The sequence below is a fragment of the Sinocyclocheilus anshuiensis genome, unplaced genomic scaffold, assembly GCF_001515605.1.
Source record: "Sinocyclocheilus anshuiensis isolate Anshui unplaced genomic scaffold, SAMN03320099.WGS_v1.1 scaffold136, whole genome shotgun sequence".
Classification (NCBI taxonomy): domain Eukaryota; kingdom Metazoa; phylum Chordata; class Actinopteri; order Cypriniformes; family Cyprinidae; genus Sinocyclocheilus; species Sinocyclocheilus anshuiensis.
Window position 1 is genome coordinate 598,779 of NW_015554074.1, and position 22,715 is coordinate 621,493.

At 38.0% G+C, this 22,715-nt stretch overlaps 1 protein-coding gene across 1 annotated transcript in view; it reads left to right on the forward strand.

Annotated features, from left to right (window-relative positions):
- LOC107668846 (mannosyl-oligosaccharide 1,2-alpha-mannosidase IB-like) overlaps positions 1-22,715 on the forward strand; it is a 125,421-nt gene that overhangs the window by 59,891 nt on the left and 42,815 nt on the right. The window contains exon 4 of the mRNA XM_016460860.1: positions 7,567-7,663. Coding sequence (XP_016316346.1) covers positions 7,567-7,663 — 97 coding nt within the window. The remainder of the gene's footprint in view (positions 1-7,566; positions 7,664-22,715) is intronic.

The window sequence follows — 22,715 nt, forward strand, 5'->3', positions numbered from 1 at the left end:
GAACAGAACCATACCGCCAATCCAAACTGTATGCTAATTGTCAATCATCTTTGACGATAGTGGTCCTGACAGAAATATGCTTTGTATATTTTATGTTCTACAGGAATTAATTGGAGTTCAGACTCATGTGCACTATATTTCATGAACATTACTTGTTTAGTGTTCAGAGTTTAAGGGTGTAACGGTACGTGTATCGTGTACCAAACGGTTCACAGGCAAATTCCAAATGGAAGTGATCATCCCTATCCCCTTGGAGAGGGGGACTTTGGAGTGAGCAGGGCACGTGCGTGCCATTATGTAGTCGTTTGGAATGCACTTGGCAAAGGGAGCGATGTAATTTCCTCATTATCTTCAGCTGGCATGTTCCCGTGACAACTAACCCGTCCATCGCTGAAAATTTAATATTTTAAAAAGTTTTTTATATCTTAGTTTTTATATATTATATAGCATATTTTAAAAACTTTTTAAAATATAAAATGTATGTTTATTTGCAACAGTTATGCTAACAACAATAAAAAGGAATTTATGACAGTAAAACAGCGACATCTGCTGACGGACACCGTGCTGCGTTGTCACGGGAACATCCCAGCTGAAGATAATGAGGAAATTACATCGCTCCCTTTGCCAAGTGCATTCCAAACGACTACATAATGGCACGCATGTGCCCTGCTCACTCCAAAGTCCCCACTCCAAGGGGATAGAGATGATCACTTCCATTTGGTATTTGCACTGTGAATCGTTCGGTACCAATACTCGTACTGGCACACCCCTAATCACAACACACTGGGCCAGCTAACCAATCTGAGCCCATTGTGTATTTCTGAGGGAGGAGCTTCATAAAAACAGGAAATGATCCGAGCGTTCAAAGGAGAAGGGACAGAGCGGTGTAGAATAAAGGTAAATTATGTGAAAAATAATGCTTTTTTTTTTCTTTTAAACGAAGCATTAACACATGTTAGACTGCACCCCATAAACACAATCAAGCCTAGAAAAAAAGCAGTCAACCACCCCTTTAACGAATCTGTCTGAAACAGAACTGAAACATACAGATTAGTTAAAGGGATAATCCCCAAAACTAGAGCCCGACCCAAATTTTCAACCCAAAAATGAAAATTCTGTCATTAATTACTCACCCTCATGTCGTTCCAAACCCGTGAGATCTTTGTTCATCTTCAGAACACAAATTAAGATATTTTTGAGGAAATTTCAGAGCTTTCTAACCCTGATTAGACACATACGTGTGGTGCTGCTGATGCAGAAGCTGACGTTGTGATGTAGAACACGGATGCGCTGCGGCTTGTTTTCAATCAGAAGAGCACACACGCACGCGTCATGGTACTGTTGTGAATGTGCCTCAAAGACTGACACAGAGGAGAAGAAATTGTTGAATAAACTTGTTATTTTTGTTTTCTTTAAACACAAAGTATTCTCGTAGCTTGATAACATTACAGTTGAACCACTGATGTCACATGGGCTATTTTAACAATGTCCTTCCTACCTTTCTGGGCCTTGAACATGTCAGTTGCAATGCTGTCTATGGAGGGTCAGAAAGCTCTCGGAATTGTATAAAAAATATCTTAATTTGTGTTCTGAAGATGAACAAAGGTCTTACGGGTTTTAAACGGTATGAGAGTAACAAATGACAGAATTTTCATTTTTTGAGTGAACTATCCTTTCAATTAGTCATTTAGGCAGTTTTGTAGTCTCGCACTTTCATAGTCTGCATCAAAAACTCTAGTATGTGTAGGGGTCTAAGAGTGAGCTCATCCATACCGAAACGACTGATTCTCCCACTCACCTCTTTCTACCGAATTTTTGTCTGCCTTGTCTCTTGTCTCTTGTTTCCTCCTTTTGTTCCCTTGTTTTCTCATTTTTCTTTCTTTCTTTGGAAACCTATTGTAGGCTTTCTTTTGTCTCGCTCTCTGTCTCCATCCTTTGCTCCAGCATTGGTTTTGTCTTTGCTCTAGGAATCCTTCCAGGCAGTGTGATGTGCTCTAAAAGGATCTCCCTCTCACGCTTAAATCCCAGTGCACAGTGGAAAAACCATCAGCATGCACCTTGTAGCACATGCCCCAAGTGCTTTTGCTGCTCCCTGGCAATCATGCACTCCAAAAATAATAGGCCAATGATAATATGATAAAAATCATATTAGAGTGCCTGAAAGCAGCAAAGGGTTTCAAGAAAGGTGGCGGTACCCTCAGAAAAGAGGGTGATACGTTGTAACCACTTACATGTTTTGAGAACATACATTTTAATTTTTTTTACGCTCTGACTTTCATGGAGTCTGAAGGCAGGGCCTAACAGGCATAACCAATCCACCCACAGAGCTGATATGAGCGCTGATCACTGTTCAAACAAGTGTGCCGGCAGCCGGATGGTAATTGAAATGCACAATGGGCCAGCCCCATTGCTCAAGCAGTTGAGCAATGGGCCAGCCCCATTGCTCAAGCAGTTGAGCAGAAAGCACCAACAAGGCTCATCTATCGCTCTCTTTGTTCTCTCTACATTGCACTGTGTTCGATTGATGGGAGGGTGGAGATGATCGTATCTGTCTGTTCTGGAATTGATATGAACACGACTGCCGATCCATAGGGACCGATCCAGTAAATCAGTTAGTCGCTTTGTGGGGATGCACCGAATGCTGAGTTTACAGAGTAAACTACAAAACTGCTTGATGAATACAGATAGCTTTAAAAAAATTAATATCTGGAAATTGCATTGCACAATGCCCATAAATGAGGAAGGCATGAGAAAGAAAGTGTGGTTTGAATGGTGTTGTACAAATGGGCTTTGTGTTGAGAGGTCCAAATTTTCAGTTTTGAATCCAAACCATGTCACTTAAATGTTTCATGTAGATCTGTTTTAATTTTAGGCTTTTACGTTAATTTTGGAGTTCTCGCATGAGGCCTCCATAGAGGTTTTTCTGTGTTTACTAAGCACTGGTAATCTGCATGAGTGTGCATGCTTAGTCATTGCATTTTTTTTTTAAGGACTGCTGAAATGGGTGCTCATTTAGGACTTTAATTAAGACTAAATGCGCTTTCAAACTCAGCGATACGGTGCAGCCTTCATTTTCAGGAACCTCATTTTTCAGGAACCTGATGATCTAGTCTTTCAGCACTGCATGGTGAGACACTGAATGAACACACAGTCCATGGAGGAATACTGTGAAATGATCAATGAAGGGTCATAATGCCTTTCTAAAATTTACATGTAACTCAAGTGCTGTCTTTCATATTACACATTTGTTTCTCGCTCATTCGCTCTTGTCCCTCTCTTTAGTGTATTCGTTTTATTTCCGTTGAGGAGAAAAGAAAGAAAAAAAAAAATTGTATATTGTAAAAAAATTGTTTTCATTTCTGAAAAGCGCAGTGACCTTTTTCTTAATTTACCCAAATTGTCGAGTTGTATTTTCTGCATAATAAAATTATTTGAAAAGGGCACTTTAAATTAATAGTTTACTCAAAAACTCTTATTTACTCATTCAAAACTCTGATGTTTTTTTTTCTTCCATGGAACTCAAAAAGGAGGCTTTTTTTTAAAGAATATTGAGAGCTGATTTCCATATATCAAGATATAGGCCTACATAAAGGTGGTCCATATATCTTGTGTTGAACTCTGGAAACAGATCATTAAATTAATCATTCTGTTGATCCAGTTCTTTTCTGTGAACTGATTGATCTGATTCACAAATCAGACTGATTTGTTCCGAGTTCAGCACACTAACTCACAGTTTGCTGGAGGGAAAGTTTATTGGTGAATAATGGTTTAAATTTCAGTACGTTTCTCACACAAAGCTCACTGTTAAAAATTTCCTGTAGAAATTACAGTAACTTACTGGCAGCAGTTCGCGAGTAACTTACTGTAAATTAAACTTACAGTAAAAAGACTGTATTAATATTTACAGTACCATTTAACTTGCTGTAAATGTATTTACAGTATATTACTGTACTTTTACAGTTTTTACTGTAAAATATACTGTACTTTTATGGTCTTTTCTCCAGTAACATATTGAAATACAAGAAAAATATATATATAATTTAACTGAAAATAAGCAATGACAACTGTATAACTTTTAATGTTTTAATTGTTCAATTGTAATCCTTGCAATAACATTTTAATATTTTCACAGATTCAGTTACGACTCAAACAAAACATTGTTATAAACTATTATATACATTACATACTATTCTAACTATTATAGTTAGAAAAAATTCTTAAAATTTATCCTAAGCACAACATATTATGATAATAGTGAATAGTGACGATAGTGAATCTTCAAAAAGAACTCAAACTTTTGTTACACACAAGAAGCATGGACTATTTTTTTCAAAGCTGCCAGCTGAAATACACAAACTCCTTAATAAAGGAGGACACATGAGGGTTCAGGCCAGAGTTTCTCCTTTGCACCATCTTCCCACTTCTTTTGCTGATCTGGAATTTTGCAGAGCACGTGCTGTTGACAGGATTGATCCTCGCAATGAACCTTCACATAAAAGAAATAATTCATTAGACCATTCTTTGTAAAGACTTTTTAAAGCATTAATTCAGCCAAAATGAAAATCTTATGTTGTTAAAAACCCATAAAACTGATTCATTATTAGAACACAAATGAAAATTAATACTGTGTAATTTACAGAAATCGCTAACAGTGAAATAGCTTCAGAAGACTTGCAATAGAGCGCATTAGTCACATGGACTGCTTTTATGGTTCTTTATGGTAGTTGTTTTTTTGGTCACACTTTGTTTTAAGGTCCAGTTCTCGCTATTAACAAACCATTAACTACGACTTTTGCCTCAATAAACTCCTACTTTGCTGCTTATTAATAGTTAGTAATAGAGCCCGACCGATATGGTGTTTTTTGGGCCGATACCGATATTAGGGAGTAAAAAAAAAAGGCAGATATTCTTTGTGTATTTTATAGTACAGTACCAGTCAAAAGTTTGGACACTTTCCCATTCGTGTGTCCAAACATTTGACTGGTACTAACTGGAATCATGGCGGAATTTCATGTGAAGTCCACTTCGCAGGGCACTTACGATCGAATAAGACAACGCTTAAATGCTGCTGCCTGAACAAGAGGCCTCCTTACTGATGTGAAAGTGTTGACTGGTGTCACTATCTTGTGAACGTGCTGGTGGATCTCCACCAAATTCGGGGGATCCCTTCAGCTCGAGGAGCCCTCTCGAACGCCACCCTCCGCGCGTCGGTAGCCCCCCGGGATCGCTAAATCGGTCGGCGCCGGACAACGAATTTAACCACCTGTAACTCCCGAAGCCCGGGGGATATCGACGTGGGGGTGGTCTTATTCAAAAGAGGGCCTCTAGACGTACACTCGATTCGCGTTCGATAGGGTTCCTCGAGCTGAAGGGATCCTCCGAATTTGGTGCGGATTCGCCTCGCCGTTACGAGATATGGCCGTTCAAAGTTTCAATGGTTTTCCATAGACTAAGCTTTAAAACGTTTCATCCAGGTCGCCAGTAGCAAACAATGGAGCGCGCTCTGCTGGACAAACTAAGTAATTACACCATTTCAAGCATTTTATCTGCGTTATATGTTCTGTAAAACAATTGTCATATCGGCGGCATATTCGCCGATACCGATATATCGGCGACAGGCTCATATCGGCCGATAATATCGGCAAAACGTAAGGTAGTTGTTAAATTTAGGTATTGGGTAGAATTAAGGATGCAGAGTATGGTCATGCAGATTATGTGCTTTATAAGTACTAATAAACAGCCAATATGCTAATTATATGGATGCTAATAAGCAACTAGTTAATAGTGAGAATTAGTTGCTATACTAAAGTGTTAATGTTTTTTTTTCTAGCTTCACAGACATGATTTCTTTGAAGAGTTGTACGGAAAACAGCTGTGTACCTATTCTTCTAAAAAAAAATTTTTGTTTGTTTCAGAGGAAAAATAACAGCATACAATTTTTGAATGACATTAGGATAAGTATATAATGACAGAATATTCGTTTTCACAGAATTAGCGCAAAAAAAGAGAAACACACCCCTCAGGCCACTCGTGACTGTCTAACCTTGTTCATCTCTCATGCGTTAGTGTCCCTGTAGACACATCTTCAGGGGGTAGTTAAAAGCCTGGGCTTAATTTAACCGCCAGTTTAAGTTCCCTTCGTGTCGGATAGGCTCTGCTCTCAACGCTTCACAAGGCCTCCACTTAGTCAAAACAACTGTTAATTGACAGGCAGAACGACCCTGAACAGCCCTTGAATAAAACATGAGAGAGGTTGGAAGTTACGCATGATCAAGTGGGAATTTAGAGGAAAGGGAAAGAGAAATCTGTAGACTCATAGCTCTCCCTTTGCTTACAGTTCATATTTTAGACTTCTTGCTTATCACGGGCTTTAATTTTTCTACCCTAAACGGGTTTAACAATCAGACTCTAATCAGCCGCTAGTCTTCGGTCCGTTGGAAACCTAGAGGAAAGACTGCTTTGTGGTAATTAATAATCTTTTGTGAGCACAGCGTGCCATAGAAAGATTGAAAGCAGAGAACAAAATGAAATTATTGACTTCCTTTTCATTGCCTTGGCTCCCTCCTGGGTTTCTGCTTTTTAGGCTGAGAACAGCAGAGCAAAATCATGGCTTGTGCTTGGGATGGCAGCCTACAACAACACTTGATAGAGACGTCTACTGCATCTGTGTTCATAAGCTCCATTCCAAGCCTTAGCCTGGCTAGTCAGCATGTTAAGGCATCATTGGCATGCTCCCCTATGCTGAGGCCATTTTAAACAATAGGCGACAATAATATACCCTGTTTTGGTGAAATTTTACTTTATAAAGCATAGGCTGTAGACAGCAAGCCCTAGCTTTTACAGCAGAACCGAAATTTAGTTCTTGTGCTTTTCACGCACCTTATCAGCCTTGTCACAAGCGTTCTGCTTTTGGAGGAAGTATTACTCCAAAGTGGTAATGTTTGAAGACATGTCTAAATGTGGAGTGGCTCGGAGCTGAATTTCAGCCAGCCGTTTAATGGAAGCGAGCGAGCAAGAGAGCTCAGAGAGAGGATGCCTAGAGCCACAGCTGAGACAAAGACACGCTTAGAGACGCAGACACACACTGTGTCCATTCATCTTTCCCCAGAGGGGGAAAAAAAGAAAAACACACATGCACAGAGTGAAGATACATCGACAGGGTGCTGCTGGCCAGTGACCTGAAAGGGGAACGACAGCGCAGCAGACGCGGTCACAGTCACAGCGGGGGCTTCTGGGTAACAGGACATCTCTGCTGCGACACTTCATCTTTCACATCAAAGGCCTTTGTGCATCCCTGTGTTATTCTACCCTGTTAAAACGCATCATACATTATCAGACCAAGCAGCTTTTTTGGCTTTCATGTTGCTATATTTTGCTTCGAACAATGGGGTTGTTTCCAGGCGGTGTTTTTAAAAGGTTTTCAATGAAGATGTCATGAAGGCAGGCAGCTGTAGATGAACCAATCAGTAGGATGCGGCTGTATCAGGGTTCTGTAATGCAGATACTCACTATACTTCTTGATATATTCATGGGCAAAGCTAACTTCCTGTCATTTCTGTGTTCTAGATGATGAAACATGCGTGGGACAGCTACAGGCAATACGGCTGGGGACACAACGAGCTCAAACCCATCGCCAAGAAAGGACATTCCACCAATATCTTCGGTAAGTAAGCACATGCATGTTGGAGTCTCATTTACATGTAAATTACTGCTCTTGGGGGATGATTTGGTTCAGGTTGGCAAGGACAGACACAGGCAATCCCATCTACATCCACTTTTGTGTGCCATCTGCAGCTCGCACTCTCGAAAGATGAGACGTGCTTGTGCAGTTCGCCGTCCCTATAATCATTTTTGTGTTTGTTTGTGTGTGTTGTTTATCGCTGGCTCTCAGCTGCAGAGCTAAACAAGATTCGACTACTGGGACTGAATCTGATCTGTGTGTGTACATGCGAGCGTGCTTGAACAAAGAAATCACAATTGATCCTGTTTGCGTCTTTCTTTGCTGCTTATGTAACTAAGGCTGTGTGTGCAGGGAAAAAGAATAGTATAAAATAAATAGTTCTGAATCCTGATAGGATGAGCTGCATTGAAAGCCATTGTGAAATGCAGATAAACAAACCTTTGACTGCACATTCTTAAAGGAATATTTTACCCAAGAAGGAAAAGTTTACCCAAAAATGAAAATTAGCTGAAGATTTAGTCACCCTCAGGCCATCTGAGTTTTTTTTTTCATTGGAATAGATTTGAAGGAATTTAGCAGTTTTTCACTTTCTGTCCAATGGATTGTCTGCAGTGAATAGGTGCCATCAGAATGAGAGTGCAAACAGAGTGCAAATCAATTAATGTCTTGTCAAGCGAAAAGCTGTATGTTTGTAATAAAATAATCATTAAGACATTTTAATCCTCTATCCATAATATTACTTTCTCAAGTGAAAAGTTGTTTAGTCTGAATCAGGAGAGAAATATACAGATATCAAGCACCGTTTATAAGCAAAAATGGTCCAAAACAGTTCTAAACAAATGTCTGTGGATTCTGACATGAGAGGACAACGAGTAATGGACTTTTTGCTAGGAGGAAGCAATATTACGGACTCGTTTAAAGAAAGGGGGTTTTGGAATATATTAATAAATACCTACTTTTTAAATGAGCCAATCACGTCTCGTCCTACCTTATTTCTGAATATTTTCAAAACTTTTCACTCAAATCTCATCACATTACTAAACTTTTTGTATGTGTTTCATTTTCAATGCTGTTTCATTTTGTCTTTAAATATTTAGTTTTGCAAATCGACCTCAAGCAGTTTTCCTCATAAACTTGCTACGTAAGATTTAGGATGAGGTTTTATTTGTTCTTTCTTTGAGATACCAGTGAGACACATATGATGCAATTCTGTGGTTTAAACAAAATATGAGGGTGCTTTTGAAGAAGAACAAAGATATGAGAAGGAGAGAGAGTGTGGAAGAACAAGGGAGATGTGAGAGACTCGGCACCTCATGCTGCAGTGCGGTGTGTTGAAGTGTCTTTCACACTTCAGTTTCATATTTAATAAGCCTCTCTGTTTCTACCTAACACGTGGAATGAACTCCTCAGCCATACATGTATCGATCACTCTGTTTGAACGTACGTAGGTGTGTCTTGGATAGAATCTGGAGGAATCTACTTCTGGATGACTTTGCTCTTCTTTTCCAGAGGTTTCACTCTCATATACCCTGAACACTGTGTGCTTTGCTCCATCTGAAGTTCTGTCTTCAAGTGAAGAGAAACACCACTTCTCTATTCAAAAGCACTGTTTATGCCGTTGGTTGAGCCAGTGTTCCTGTGTCTGGCTGGTCGGGATGCTCAAGCAAACACAGTACTTATTAAACTATGATAGGAGAAAGTATTTTAACATCCAAAAAATTATGCACTTGTCTTTTGAGTTTGCAAGATCTTTTGATCACTTTGTCCTATTTTAATTGTAATTATGTTGGCAGGCTTGTTTCGCACACCCAGATTAAACTCAAATCATGAGGAAAACTTTTAGTATAAGCTCACTCATTAATAATGGCTCTATAAATAGTTTAGGCAGCTTTTCTGGTTCAGGCTAGCAAAAAAACAAAACAAAACAAAAAAACGATATATTATAATTCCACAAGCAACAATTGTAATAAGAGGAAAGAGCTTTCAAATGAAGGAAATGTTTTAAAAAAAAAAAATTTCTTAAAATTAATTCTAATATACCATAAATTACATGTGTACACAATGTATTTACTATATTATTAACAAAAAAACTATATATTATAATTCCACAAGCAACAATTGTAATAAGAGGAAAGAGCTTTCAAATGAAGGAAATGTTTAAAAAAAAAAAAATTTCTTAAAATTAATTCTAATATACCATAAATTACATGTGTACACAATGTATTTACTATATTATTATATAATATTTAAATATAAATAGGTTAAAAGATAAACAAGCTTTCATTTCCTAATTCAAATGCTCTTTAATCTCACTACAATTGTTGCTTGTGGGAATATCATGTTGTTGTTTTTTTTTTGTTTTTTTGGCTAGCCTGAAATAGAAAAACAGCCTAAACTATTTATAGAGCCATTATTAATGAGTGAGCTGGTGGTGCTGACAGTTTCATAATGTCACTTTCTGTTGACTGAATTTATCCTCCCCACCCTACATCTATGATGTTTGCTGATGTATTTTAGCAATCTGACAACATTACAAGTGGGTTAGAATGGATTGTTCAACAACTAAATAGCCAGTTAGTGCCGCGAGTTTTACCTAGGTTTTTTTTCTTGGTTGCTTAGCCATAATATTTTTAGAAGCAGTGATTTTAGAAACATTGATGGCGCAGCATACTAAAAACAGGCTTTTAACATTCTTGTTGTTTTGATGTCCATTAAAACTTTTCAGATCATGTTAAAACCCTCTGCGGTGGGTTGGGTTTGTAAACTCCTTGCCTTTAAAATACTCTGCTACTCCATCAAAGCACTGCTTTTGTAAAAAATCCAGTGCCAGTAAATGTCAAAACAATTACCGTAGGAGTTCATGTTGTCTGCTGTGAGTGACGTTTCCATTATTATGCATAATCCGCAAGGCTTTTGTGAGGATTATGATAGTTTTGTGCAATAAAAGGTTATAGTTTTGTCCAATTTGTTGTGTATCTGTTAGTTAATTTATTGCTACTTATCTGACCTGTACCTGGTGGACTGACCTGTTTCTGGTGGACCAGACTAAATTCACTATTACTGCCTATTTTCATTTGCAGGACAGAGAGAGAATTCATATTTCTCAGGAAACCTTGCAAACATTCAGCATTTAGAAACATTATTTAGCCTAATACTGCAGACAAATCTATGAGACAGTAAATACAATATACAAAAAACACAATGCATAATGGATGAAGTAAGCATAAATGGCAACATCCTTAACATTTGTAAAGTGAATCTGGACTTCACCCAAAAATGATTTTTTTCCCCCTTACATTCATGTCGTTCTAAAACCAAACTTTTGTCTGCTGAACGCAAAAGAAGATATTTTGAAGAACTTTTTCTGTCTATAAAATGAAAATTCAACATTGGACCCCACTGTCTGAAAATCAACATATGAATTGTTGGAAAATTCAACAATACATAAAAAAAACAAACAAGTGTTTATGTTCCACAATAGTTCATGTCATGAAGGTTTGGAACAACATGTGGATGAGTAAATGATTTTTGGGTGATCTATCCCTTTAAAGACAATCTAGTCAGCTAGTTTTGTTTTGTACATCCTTAATTGTAATCTTTGTGACATTCCAACAAGCCCTTGTTGGGTAGACTATGTTTCAAAACACATTGCCTTTCATGTTCAAACCATGTTTAAGAGTACTGATCAGCTGTGATACCACACTAGGGCTTTGACCACTTGGCTGTACATCTGACGTGTTGGTCAAAAGGACTCTGACATTCCAGTGGTTCACTGTTGTGGTGGGACAAGGACTCGCCCATATTGATCCTTGAATCGATATCCATTGATTTTCTTTGTGTGTGTGAAAAAACTTTTGACCCATAAAAGCCTGAGACTCTGCTGCTGGAAGGCACTGTCTGGATAGATTGCTGATGGTGAACACTTTGATCTGTAAACAAACACCCTGTTTACGGGGAATATTCTCAGACCGGACCCCAGGGTCAGATCACGTAACCCAACTGCCAACGTTACGCATGTGATAACACGATACTAAAATAACCACGTTAACATGTGGTCACACTGCGGTGCAATCTGTTTCTGATGTATTATGATTTAATGCTTAAAATGGAGTAGGGCTGAGCGATCAAAAAAATCATATCAGTATTTTTAGGCTGAGTGCTGATATACACACACTGTATTTTCTACAGGTTTTCAGTTTTTATTTATTTTTTAAATTTTTGGTATTTGTTTAAAAAATAAAAAAAAGGTCATTTCACACCCGGTCCTAAAATAATGTGCATATTGAACGCTATGAAAAATAGTGCTTGTACTATAACTACATAGGCTATGCAATATTTTATGTCCAAAAAAGGTTAAATTTGCATTACATTCTAACATAACAATATTACAATATAAAAACAAAACAAAATGCTGTTTAAAGCAGAAGTTAAAATCACTAAAATAAAGATGAAGCATAGTAATAATATTAGCCTATATTTGATTTACCCCATTACAGTGGTCCCTTTACAGTTTCTGCTATCATAAAAATACACTGGGCCCTATTTTAACGATTTAAGTGCATGGTCTAAAGCGCACGGCGCAGGTGCACTCAGGGCGTGTCCGAATCCACTTTTGCTAGTTTAACAATGGGAAAACGGTCGAACGGGTTGTCCCTATTCTCTTAATGAATAATGGGTGTTTTTTTGGGCGTAACGTGCAATAAACCAATCAGAGTGTCATCTCGCATTTGCTATTTAAACAACGCGGCGCAGCACGGGAAAATGAGAACTGCGTCGGGCTGAAACTAGCTAAAACACTTGCGCCGCGCATTGTGCCGGGTGTATGATAGGGCCCACTTACTTGTAGGTTTAAAATGCTACATATGGCACACATAATCCAAAAACAAATATTTTAGCTGTTTGGGGCGCATGTACTGTATGTGGCGGCGCTCATACACTGAAGTCTGTATGATAAGACTTGTCCACTCCTGACAGGAAAAAGAAAATATTTGCATGACTTTCTAACATTTAAAGATGGAGAAGTTATGCACTGAGGAAAACACGTCTCAAATGCATTAAACAGTGCAAATACCTGTCAGAGCATCTGACTGGGAAGGCTGCCTTAAACTTGTTAACTATATCTTACAAAATTATTTTGAAGCTTTTAACATAAAGCATGTTTCATGTTTAGGGCAATTTGGTTTATGCATTTTCCCCACAGCAGCTGATTCTGTGTCCTCCACTATTTTTCAGGTGTGCTTGCAATTTCAAACTACTGTATATCGATATAAACTGTGTATTGCCTTATCCTGTATAGTGTATAAAAATAAACTGATATATTGTACAAATTCGAGTTCTAATATGGAGCCGATTTACAGTAAAATTAGAATGTTTATTAATTTGGATTTGATGAGAAGAAAGTCTCTCATATACTCACCAAGGCTGCATTTATTTGATCAAAAATACAGTAAAAATAGTAATATTGTGAAATATTATTACTATTTAACATAATTGGTTTCTATTTAAAATGTCATTTAATCATATGATGGCAAAGCTGAATTTTCAGCATCATTACTCCAGTCTTAAGTGTCACATGATCCTTCAGAAATCATTCTAATATGCTGATTTGGTGCTCAAGAAACATTTTGTATTATCAATGTTTAAAACATTTGTGCTGTTTTGTGGAAATCATATGCAGTTTTCTTAGGATTCTTTGAACAAAATTCAAAAGAACAGGATTCATTTGAAATGGAAATCTTTTGTAACATTGGAACTGTATTGACTGTCACTTTTAATCAATTTAATGCACTCTTGCTGAATTTAAATATTAATTTAATTTCTTAAAAAAAAAAAGAAACACTTACTGAAGCCAACCTTTTGAACGGCAGTGTGCATGGGGACGGATGATCTATTTTACCAGACAATGAAGAGGTGAAGATTTTTTATTTTCCTAAGCGGTGAGGCTTTGTGTTTTCATTTCTTTCCACCACATCATGACTGAATGAACTGATTAAACTTAACCTCAGTATGAACCCTTCACACATTGAGCAGGAAGTTGTTCTATCCTGTGCTGATGTGTGAAGAGAGAGAGCGAGAAGGCTGCATCTAGACGGTTTTAGCCTGGGCACAGCCCTCCAGACCCGCAGCTGGAGACGGGCCATTGTGTTCTCCGTCATCCTGACGTCCAGTGTAGTTGCCATAGCAACGTCAGGGCTAGCTGAGGTCAGAATACGTATGCTGGCTGATAAGAGGCAGAGCATCCAGACTACGGAGTCTTTAATCAGCTCTCTGGTTAATCAATACCCACCAGCCTGCAGTTCATCAGCTGAGGACGCTCAGCATGAGTCTGATGCTCAGACCATTGTCCATAACTGGGTAATTTTTGTTCCTCATATATGTTCCCAGGAATAAAAGGGCACAATGCATGATGAGCGCTGCTATAAAATGAGAGCTCAGCGGTTGTCCCTGACTGGTTGAAAGGGACTGTGCTTAAGCCTTGTTCACACTTTTGATTTTGGTCGCTAGCAGGTGGCCCTGCCAGTAGATGCTCTAATGATGTTTTTGGGACAAAAAAATCTGTTTTCTTGTCGCAAAAATGTACCATTTTGCAGGGTGAAGCATTTGCAAGTTCCTCCAGGATTCCACAGATTTTTTTTTTCTGATTCTTGTAGCACAAAAAGACTTTGTGATTGAGATGCCGTTCGCAAGGAGCAAATATTGCAGATGAAATGTTTTTATTTTTAGAGTTGAGCATAACTTATGTGTTCACTATAGCAATAATACAGTCCAGAAAACCACAAATTTAGTATTAAGTGATATTTCCAGGATTTGAGTGACCTTCTGAACTTTGAACCTGGTCTTATATGCATGCATAAGGTAAAAAAATATTTAAAAAAATAATACATCTCCCCTTAAAGGGATAGTTCACCCAAAAAAGAAAATTACCCCATGATTTACTCACCCTCAAGCCATCCTATAGGTGTTTATAACATTCTTCTTTCAGACGAATACAATCAGAGTTATATTAAAAAAAAGTCCTGACTCTTCCAAGCTTTATAGTGGCAGTGAATGGGATTTAAGATAAAGTTGGATGGATGAAGTCCATCCAAACTATAATCTCTAACTTCCGCTAACTGTCATATACGCACATTCACGAGAGAGTGGCGTCCAGAGGATGACGTAGGCGAAAGTAGTGAACGCCGACAAACGTGGAAGCGCAGAAGAGAGAGAAACAAAACACTGGTTAAAACATTAAGTACAAAATGAGGATTTGAAAACAAAACTTGGTTCTTGCGAGACTAGCATGTTCTCACTGCAGCTTATGTTATGCCCAGGTCCTCTGTTATCCCCTTGATGCCACTCTCTTGTGGACACGCGTACGACAGTTAGCGGAAGCTAAAGATTACGGTTTATAAAGTTTTATGGATATTTTTCTTACACAAAGCATCAATTCACTTCAGAAGGACTTTATTAACTCCCCAGAGCTGTGTGGAACACTTTTTATGATGGATGGATGCAGTTTTTTGGGCTTAATCTCGACCCCCATTCACTGCCATTATAAAGCTTGAAAGTGCCAGGACATTTTTTTAAATAACTCCAATTGTATTCGTCTGAAACAAGAAAGTTATATTCACCTAGGATGGCTTGAGGGTAAGTAAATCATGGGGTAATTTTCATTTTTGGGTGAACAATCCCTTTAATTTTTTTGTAGAAAAGTTTTGTAAACTCAAAAATACAATTGTGAGCTAAATTTCATATAATGAATAGACCGTAGTCATTATGTGGAGGTGATGAGGAATGAAAGAGGGAGGAGGGAAAACAGCTGTCTAAGGGAGTTTTGTCAAGACAAAGGATTGCAATGAGAGAATATGGCCTCAATCGGCTGGTGCTTTTGACTTCTCCATTCATTTTCGGTATTTATGACCTCATTTGCGTAATTCCCATCAGCCACCAGCCTCGCCTAAATCTCCAATTATATGTGCATCTCGGTGCTGCCCAACGAATTGCGTTCCCTAGGTGGTTAATATTTCCTTAATGATGCGTGTGATTTTCTGTTTGACTGTGGAGAACATGGGGAAGTATACACAGCTTTTCAGCATGTCAGTTTAGTGCTCTTGGCGTGTGTGTGTGGGGGGGTTTGGTCTAGAGATCCATCAGTACGTGACCCACTGTGTTAATGATTTAATGAGTGGTGGGGATGAGGCCTGGGGCATGTTGTCTTCTCCGTGGTGACTTCATAAACGACTGCAGAGGGGCGACCATGTCTCGGCTCGGCTCCGGCAGGTGCCAAGCACCGCTAGCCTCTCCTGCAATGCAGAGACAAAGCAGTTTAACACTGGGGTTTAGGCTTTTGTAATCTGCGTGCGAAGTATGCCAGTTTTGTGCAGTGCACTAAGGCAGAATACAGCCCAAGCATGTGCTAAATGCTGATGTGTGCGCAGTACTAGACAGTTAGTCATGCGTTTTTCCTCCAAATGTCTCACTTAGACACGTTTCTGCTAAAGCCTGTAATGTATTCATCCGTCTGTGTTCAAATGGCCTCTTTTCAGAGAACAATGCAGATGTAATTTTTGTTGCTTAGGCTCATTTAGTCTCTGAAATGTGTGACTGTACTTGAAGAGGGAATTTTTATGTTCTTTTTGTGGGGAGTATTATGTGTCCTGGTTTAACTAGTGTTTGTAGATTGTTGTCAATATTAAAGTTAAAAAGATCTAATCATACCAGAATTTATACAGTATAGTAATATGAAATGCACAAATTGGTAAAAATACCCTTCTTAGCGATGTACTGACAAACACAATCAGTCTTAAGTGAATGTAAACAGCACAAATAATTGGATTTGATTAAATATTGGATCTGTGAATTAGGCCTTGCAGTGTAAATGCGACCCAGTAGATATGCTGTGTTATGTCATTAATATTAATCCAGTAAGATTATTGACTAAAAAAAACAACAACAACCACTTGCTCCTTTTGCCCGGATAACTTCAGTAGCTTTAATAGGCAATCTAAAATCGAACATGAACACATGCCTAAAGGGGGATACAATAAAATGTAAAGGTAATTTTAATCACAGACCAGCTTCACAGTCAAATATCATTTAATTGATTGAATATAAATAAATATATATATATATATATATATATATATATATATATATATATATATATATATATATATATATATATATATATATATATATATATATATATATATATATATATATATATATATATACACTGATTTTAGAAAAAAATGTGAACGCTTGGGAAATAGGCTGTATTTATTTATTAATGTGTTTTACCACCATTTGCCTCTTGATACAGCTTCCAGCCTTCTTAGAATAGATTCATACAACTTTTGAATACTCTACAGTGGAATGTTGTTAATCAGAACATCTTCCAGATGAGTTTAAGAGATGTTGAAGGAGGGAATCTGCTTCTCTTCAAAACTATGCATAATGTATTACATAATATTCAAGTCATTCAAGTGATTGTCAGGTGGTTTGTGTGGCCAGGGCAGATATTGAAGTTCATTTTGGTGCTCCAGCTGTCCAGATTTTATGATCACCATATTTTTTATTCTCACATTTTAGCATTGTTCTGTGTGATTAATGTTTTAGTCATAGCAGCTCTTTCTTGAATATTGGCTGGCTTTGTGAAGCTCTCTGTGGTCGGTTTCTTCAAGGTGAAAATTGAAGTTTGCAGTCACTTTTGCTGCAGTAGTTCTGTGTTGTTTGGACAAAATCCTTCTGAGTGTTCAATGGTCTCTATCATTCACTTTGAGTTTTCAGACACTTTTCTTCTTTGGTGATGTCTTGCCATGCTTTGTGTACCCATAACTGTAAGGACCGTTGTTCTCGAAACACCAAACAGTTGGGCTGTTATAGTTACAGACGCTCCTGCTATTTGCCTTTTTTGGAAATCTGACAGGTTCCCCTTTCACTGAGCACTTGTACAGTACTAACCACAACTGAACAGTTTATTCTACACTAGACTTGTGCCAGTATTCGGTAATGCGATATATCACGGTAATGAATATGCATGATATTGTTATCGTGGGCTCTTCTAAATACCATGAATAATTATATATTACAAGTTATTCAGAATTTTGAATGCATTTTAAGAATACTTTTCCCATCAGTTGGTCAAAATGCACAACACCGCTGTATGCTGCGTGAAAGACGCATATCCCTATTCTACACTAATATACAAACTAGAGAATTTAGACAACCAAAAATATTAATAAAAAAAGAAACATTATTTCAATTAAATAATGTTTAAATGATAACATTAATAAAAAATGAAAAATATTGCATTCTTGCTTGGCGAAAGTCTAGACCTCAGTCAATAGACCGCTTCCTGCAACCAGCAAACACATTCAATAAGTTAGGTTGTGCCAGCTCTGCCATCTGAGTTTGAGGTGATGGATTCTTTGAGAACAGAACTCACCATGCATAAATTAGTATGCGCAAAATGTAGGACTGTTTGTGTCACACGCGAGGCGTAGTGCCATAAATCATGTGAATACGTGTGTATAGCCTACACATCTTGTGTGATGTCCTCTTTCATAGCTGCATTTTTCTGAAGAAAACTGCTGTCTGCGACTTCAAGGAGATTCATAGTCCTCTCCACAGCTTTTAGGGCAAGCATGCAGTATTAATGAGTCTTGATGGTCGCCTAGATTAGTAGCATCAACTAGTTCATCTAGATGTCAGGACACCCTAATTTCACAGGGCCTTTTGTTGAGACCGATTAGTCGATGTGCAAGCAACCTACCAATGATTTATTTTTGAAAATCTGTACTTTTGCACATCCATATCATGCAGAGGGAAAGCCCACAGCACCATTCTGAAGTTACTTGTGTTTATTTATTGTTCTCCGTTTCGTGCTACGAGGTTTACTTTGAGATAGCATGTTTCCAGCTGGCACAGAAACAAAATGCTACAAACGCTCCCGACTGACTGATTCCAGCTCAATTCCTGCTGCTTTTCCTGCTCTACCTGGGATTCAACTTTTAATAGATGAGAAGATGCCAAGCGCAAGTGGGAAATCACACGAATTTGGTTCTCTGCAGTCCACCAAGAATGCACGTAAGCCCTTGACATAAAACAGAAGACCTAGAAACAAAAGACTAACTGCGCGTTCACACCGCCGCCATCGAGAGCGTCAAAAAGCGCTCTGGCCGCCCTGCCAACAACGCTGTAGAAAGATTCATGGATGCTCTGACGTAGATCGAATGCTTATCTTGCAGCGCAAACAAGCTTGTTGATCTTGTGCAGACTGACCACAAGGAGGGTAACGTTACAAGTAAATGTTGTTGTAGATGAAGTATTAAGATCCTTTACCTAATAATGTATAAAGCACTAATACCACACTGTAAAAATACTCTGATACAAGTAAAAGTCCTGCATTGAAAATGTTACTTAAGTATAATCAGGTATAAACATTACTCAATGTAAGTATAATCAGGAAAATTAATTTAAAGGTTTAAAAGTGAAATGGGACTATTATACTATTATTTATTATATCATTAGATTATTATTACTATAACATTAAAGCACATCAGCAACTCACCAGGAACACCAACAATCTCAGACACCTTGGTGCACGCATCATTTTTTTTATTTATCACTATGTTACTAAATCATTAGCTCATCCATGAACATGATTTCTGCCCGAGTCCCATCGGATTGCGGATTGCGGATCAAACTACGCCTTTGTCTCTTTGTTTATTATGAATATGTGCCCTGTAGCGGCGAAAATTACATATTGTGCCTTTAACTAATATTTATATTATTGGTGAATTTTTTAATGTAATGTTTAGTATATTTTAAAAATCAATTCAAAATAATGACATTTTCTCATGCGATTAATTGCTTGAAATAGTAGCTGTTTACTGAAAAAGCTGCTCTGATTTGAAAATTGCTGAGCTGAAGTGTTGCTACTGAAAAATGTTAAGTTAGTGGCATTGCAGTTTTTTTTTAGTCTGTTACTTTCCTCCACCGATACCGACCCTGCCTTTGCCACACTAACTCAGAGAGTGCCGTGCACCATGAGTCTCTGCAGCATTAAAATGGTGCAAGAGTCTGTGTGTCTGAGAAACAGGGATCACTCCTCTCCCTCGGCATCACCACTACAGCCATTCATCAAAGTGCTGTGACTCAGTAAATATTCATCAGCCACTTACAGTGACCGACAGCAAGCACAGCACACAGCAAACACCAAATTACAAGCAGAGCGGAGATAGAGGACTGCAGGAGGGAGGCAGAGAGTTGGTGAGAAAGGAGACATGCTGATGGAAATAAGCTGTTGAAATGTCTGTGCAGTTATTCATTAAGAGATCATGAGAGACAGACAGACACTAGTGTGCCCTTGAGAGCTGAATGTACGTGACTTGAGTGCCGATGACTTCTACGTTCCGATTGGTTGCCGCCGAACAGCGTCATAGCTCATTACCATAAAGTTTACCTGATTTTAACTCTCCTCGATGCCCTCACCATCCAAGACGCGTCGTACCGCTGCTCGACGCTGGCTCACATTGAAAATTAATGACTTCCGGCCACTTTGACACTCTCGACGGCGGCGGTGTGAACGCACGGTAAGGAGTCAGAAAAGAAATGGAAGATGGAGTTTAACAGGAAGAAAAAGTGGAATGAAAGTCATAGCATAGCTAGCAGTGATGGGCAAGCTGCTTATACCTTGACAGCAATAAATACAGACAAGACACACATAATTTTGTCACATAATTTTGCCAGAAAAAGTTTTTGAATTTTTATGTTAATGTAAAACATCTTGTGTAATATAACTTGTTTGTTTGCTGGTTTTTATTGTATATGTTATACTTGTATTTTTTTATACAAATAAATATACTACTAATATAAAAATATATAACTACTACTTTTTTAATTTTTAAAAATTTTGTATTTTTTTATTTTGCCATATTTTACTTAATTGTACATCCCATTTGTCAGTCAGCAATATTTGTTTGGCACATAAGCAATGTATAATTAAGTTATTAAATGCATCAAAAATGTACTGATAAATTTTCCTATTTAAAGGCACAATATGTAAGATTTTTTTATTGAAATTTCCAAGAACCACTAGAACGGTGTTATATATTTTGCTGATTTGTGTACTTACATTATCCTACATTTTTCGAAGAATGTATAAATCCAGAGAAATAAGCGATTTTAACTAGTGACACGGCCCGTACATGTGTCGCGCTCGTTCAGCGGCCTCGTTTCGCTTCGACGGCTTTCAGCCTCACCCTGCTTTATTCCACTATGTTACTAAATCATTAGCTCATCCATGAACATGATTTCTGCCCGAGTCCCATCGGATTGCGGATTGCGGATCAAACTACGCCTTTGTCTCTTTGTTTATTATGAATATGTGCCCTGTAGCGGCGAAAATTACATATTGTGCCTTTAACTAATATTTATATTATTGGTGAATTTTTTAATGTAATGTTTAGTATATTTTAAAAATCAATTCAAAATAATGACATTTTCTCATGCGATTAATTGCTTGAAATAGTAGCTGTTTACTGAAAAAGCTGCTCTGATTTGAAAATTGCTGAGCTGAAGTGTTGCTACTGAAAAATGTTAAGTTAGTGGCATTGCAGTTTTTTTTTAGTCTGTTACTTTCCTCCACCGATACCGACCCTGCCTTTGCCACACTAACTCAGAGAGTGCCGTGCACCATGAGTCTCTGCAGCATTAAAATGGTGCAAGAGTCTGTGTGTCTGAGAAACAGGGATCACTCCTCTCCCTCGGCATCACCACTACAGCCATTCATCAAAGTGCTGTGACTCAGTAAATATTCATCAGCCACTTACAGTGACTGACAGCAAGCACAGCACACAGCAAACACCAAATTACAAGCAGAGCGGAGATAGAGGACTGCAGGAGGGAGGCAGAGAGTTGGTGAGAAAGGAGACATGCTGATGGAAATAAGCTGTTGAAATGTCTGTGCAGTTATTCATTAAGAGATCATGAGAGACAGACAGACACTAGTGTGCCCTTGAGAGCTGAATGTACGTGACTTGAGTGCCGATGTGTTATTTGGACCTGAGCACCTATACATGGACTGTGATTGTATGTGTGTGTTAGTTATAGTGTGAAAAGTGCACATGGCAGCACCTGGCCTTCAAACTTTCTTTCAAAGTGCAGGCGGACTCTGTTTAGATTGCAGAAAAATAAATTATTCAGTTGGTACAAGACGTTTTTAAAGGTAACATCTTTTGGAGCCTAAGAATTGCCCTTAGACATGCAGTAAAATGTCTTGCATTGGGTACATGGTGATATTTAGTTGTTTTTCCATTTAATAATTTTTTGCTTTATTTACTGTATCATTTATTTTGTTAATTTTTTACTTTTAGACAAATTTAAGAGCTAAAGTCACGAAACATCTGGTCATAGAGAAATAATCTTGTAACGCTTAGTTTGAGGTTGTCATTAAATGCCATAGCAATTTATCTTGACCTTAAAAGTACTATGTCCTTAATTGTCGGTCACAGTCCTGCAGTGTGTCTGTTCTGACAGCTGTCTAGTAAAGAACCATGTAGACTGCTTTTACCCAGCCACATCTGACTCCAGGCTTTAGACTGTTATCATTAGTGCAAGGACTTACTTTGGTTTGTGCCGCAGTATTTCAGTTTCACGTGTAAATTAGGACAGCAGACTGGCCATCAACTGGTAACTTAAAATGGACAGTCTACACTGTCAGTCATGAAAATCTTAGTTATGATGTATATCTTACAGTCTGACTTAAAAGACCATTGATGTTCTACTGTCTGCCTTTGGTTTTACCCAAGATGCCTCTTTGGGTTTTGTGTACAATCTAACAAGCAACAGTCAAGGACAGAAAAAAAAACAAAGTGTGCACCCAACTTTATAAAAACTTGCACACCAGCTAATGGAGAGTCATAGTCATTATTTCTGTTTTTCTGAAGATTTTTTTTTTTATTATTCTTTGTTATTTGCTCTGCTGCAGAGTCATTATTAGTACCTTTTTTCGTTTTTTTACATATCTACGACTGTTCGAAAGTTTAGG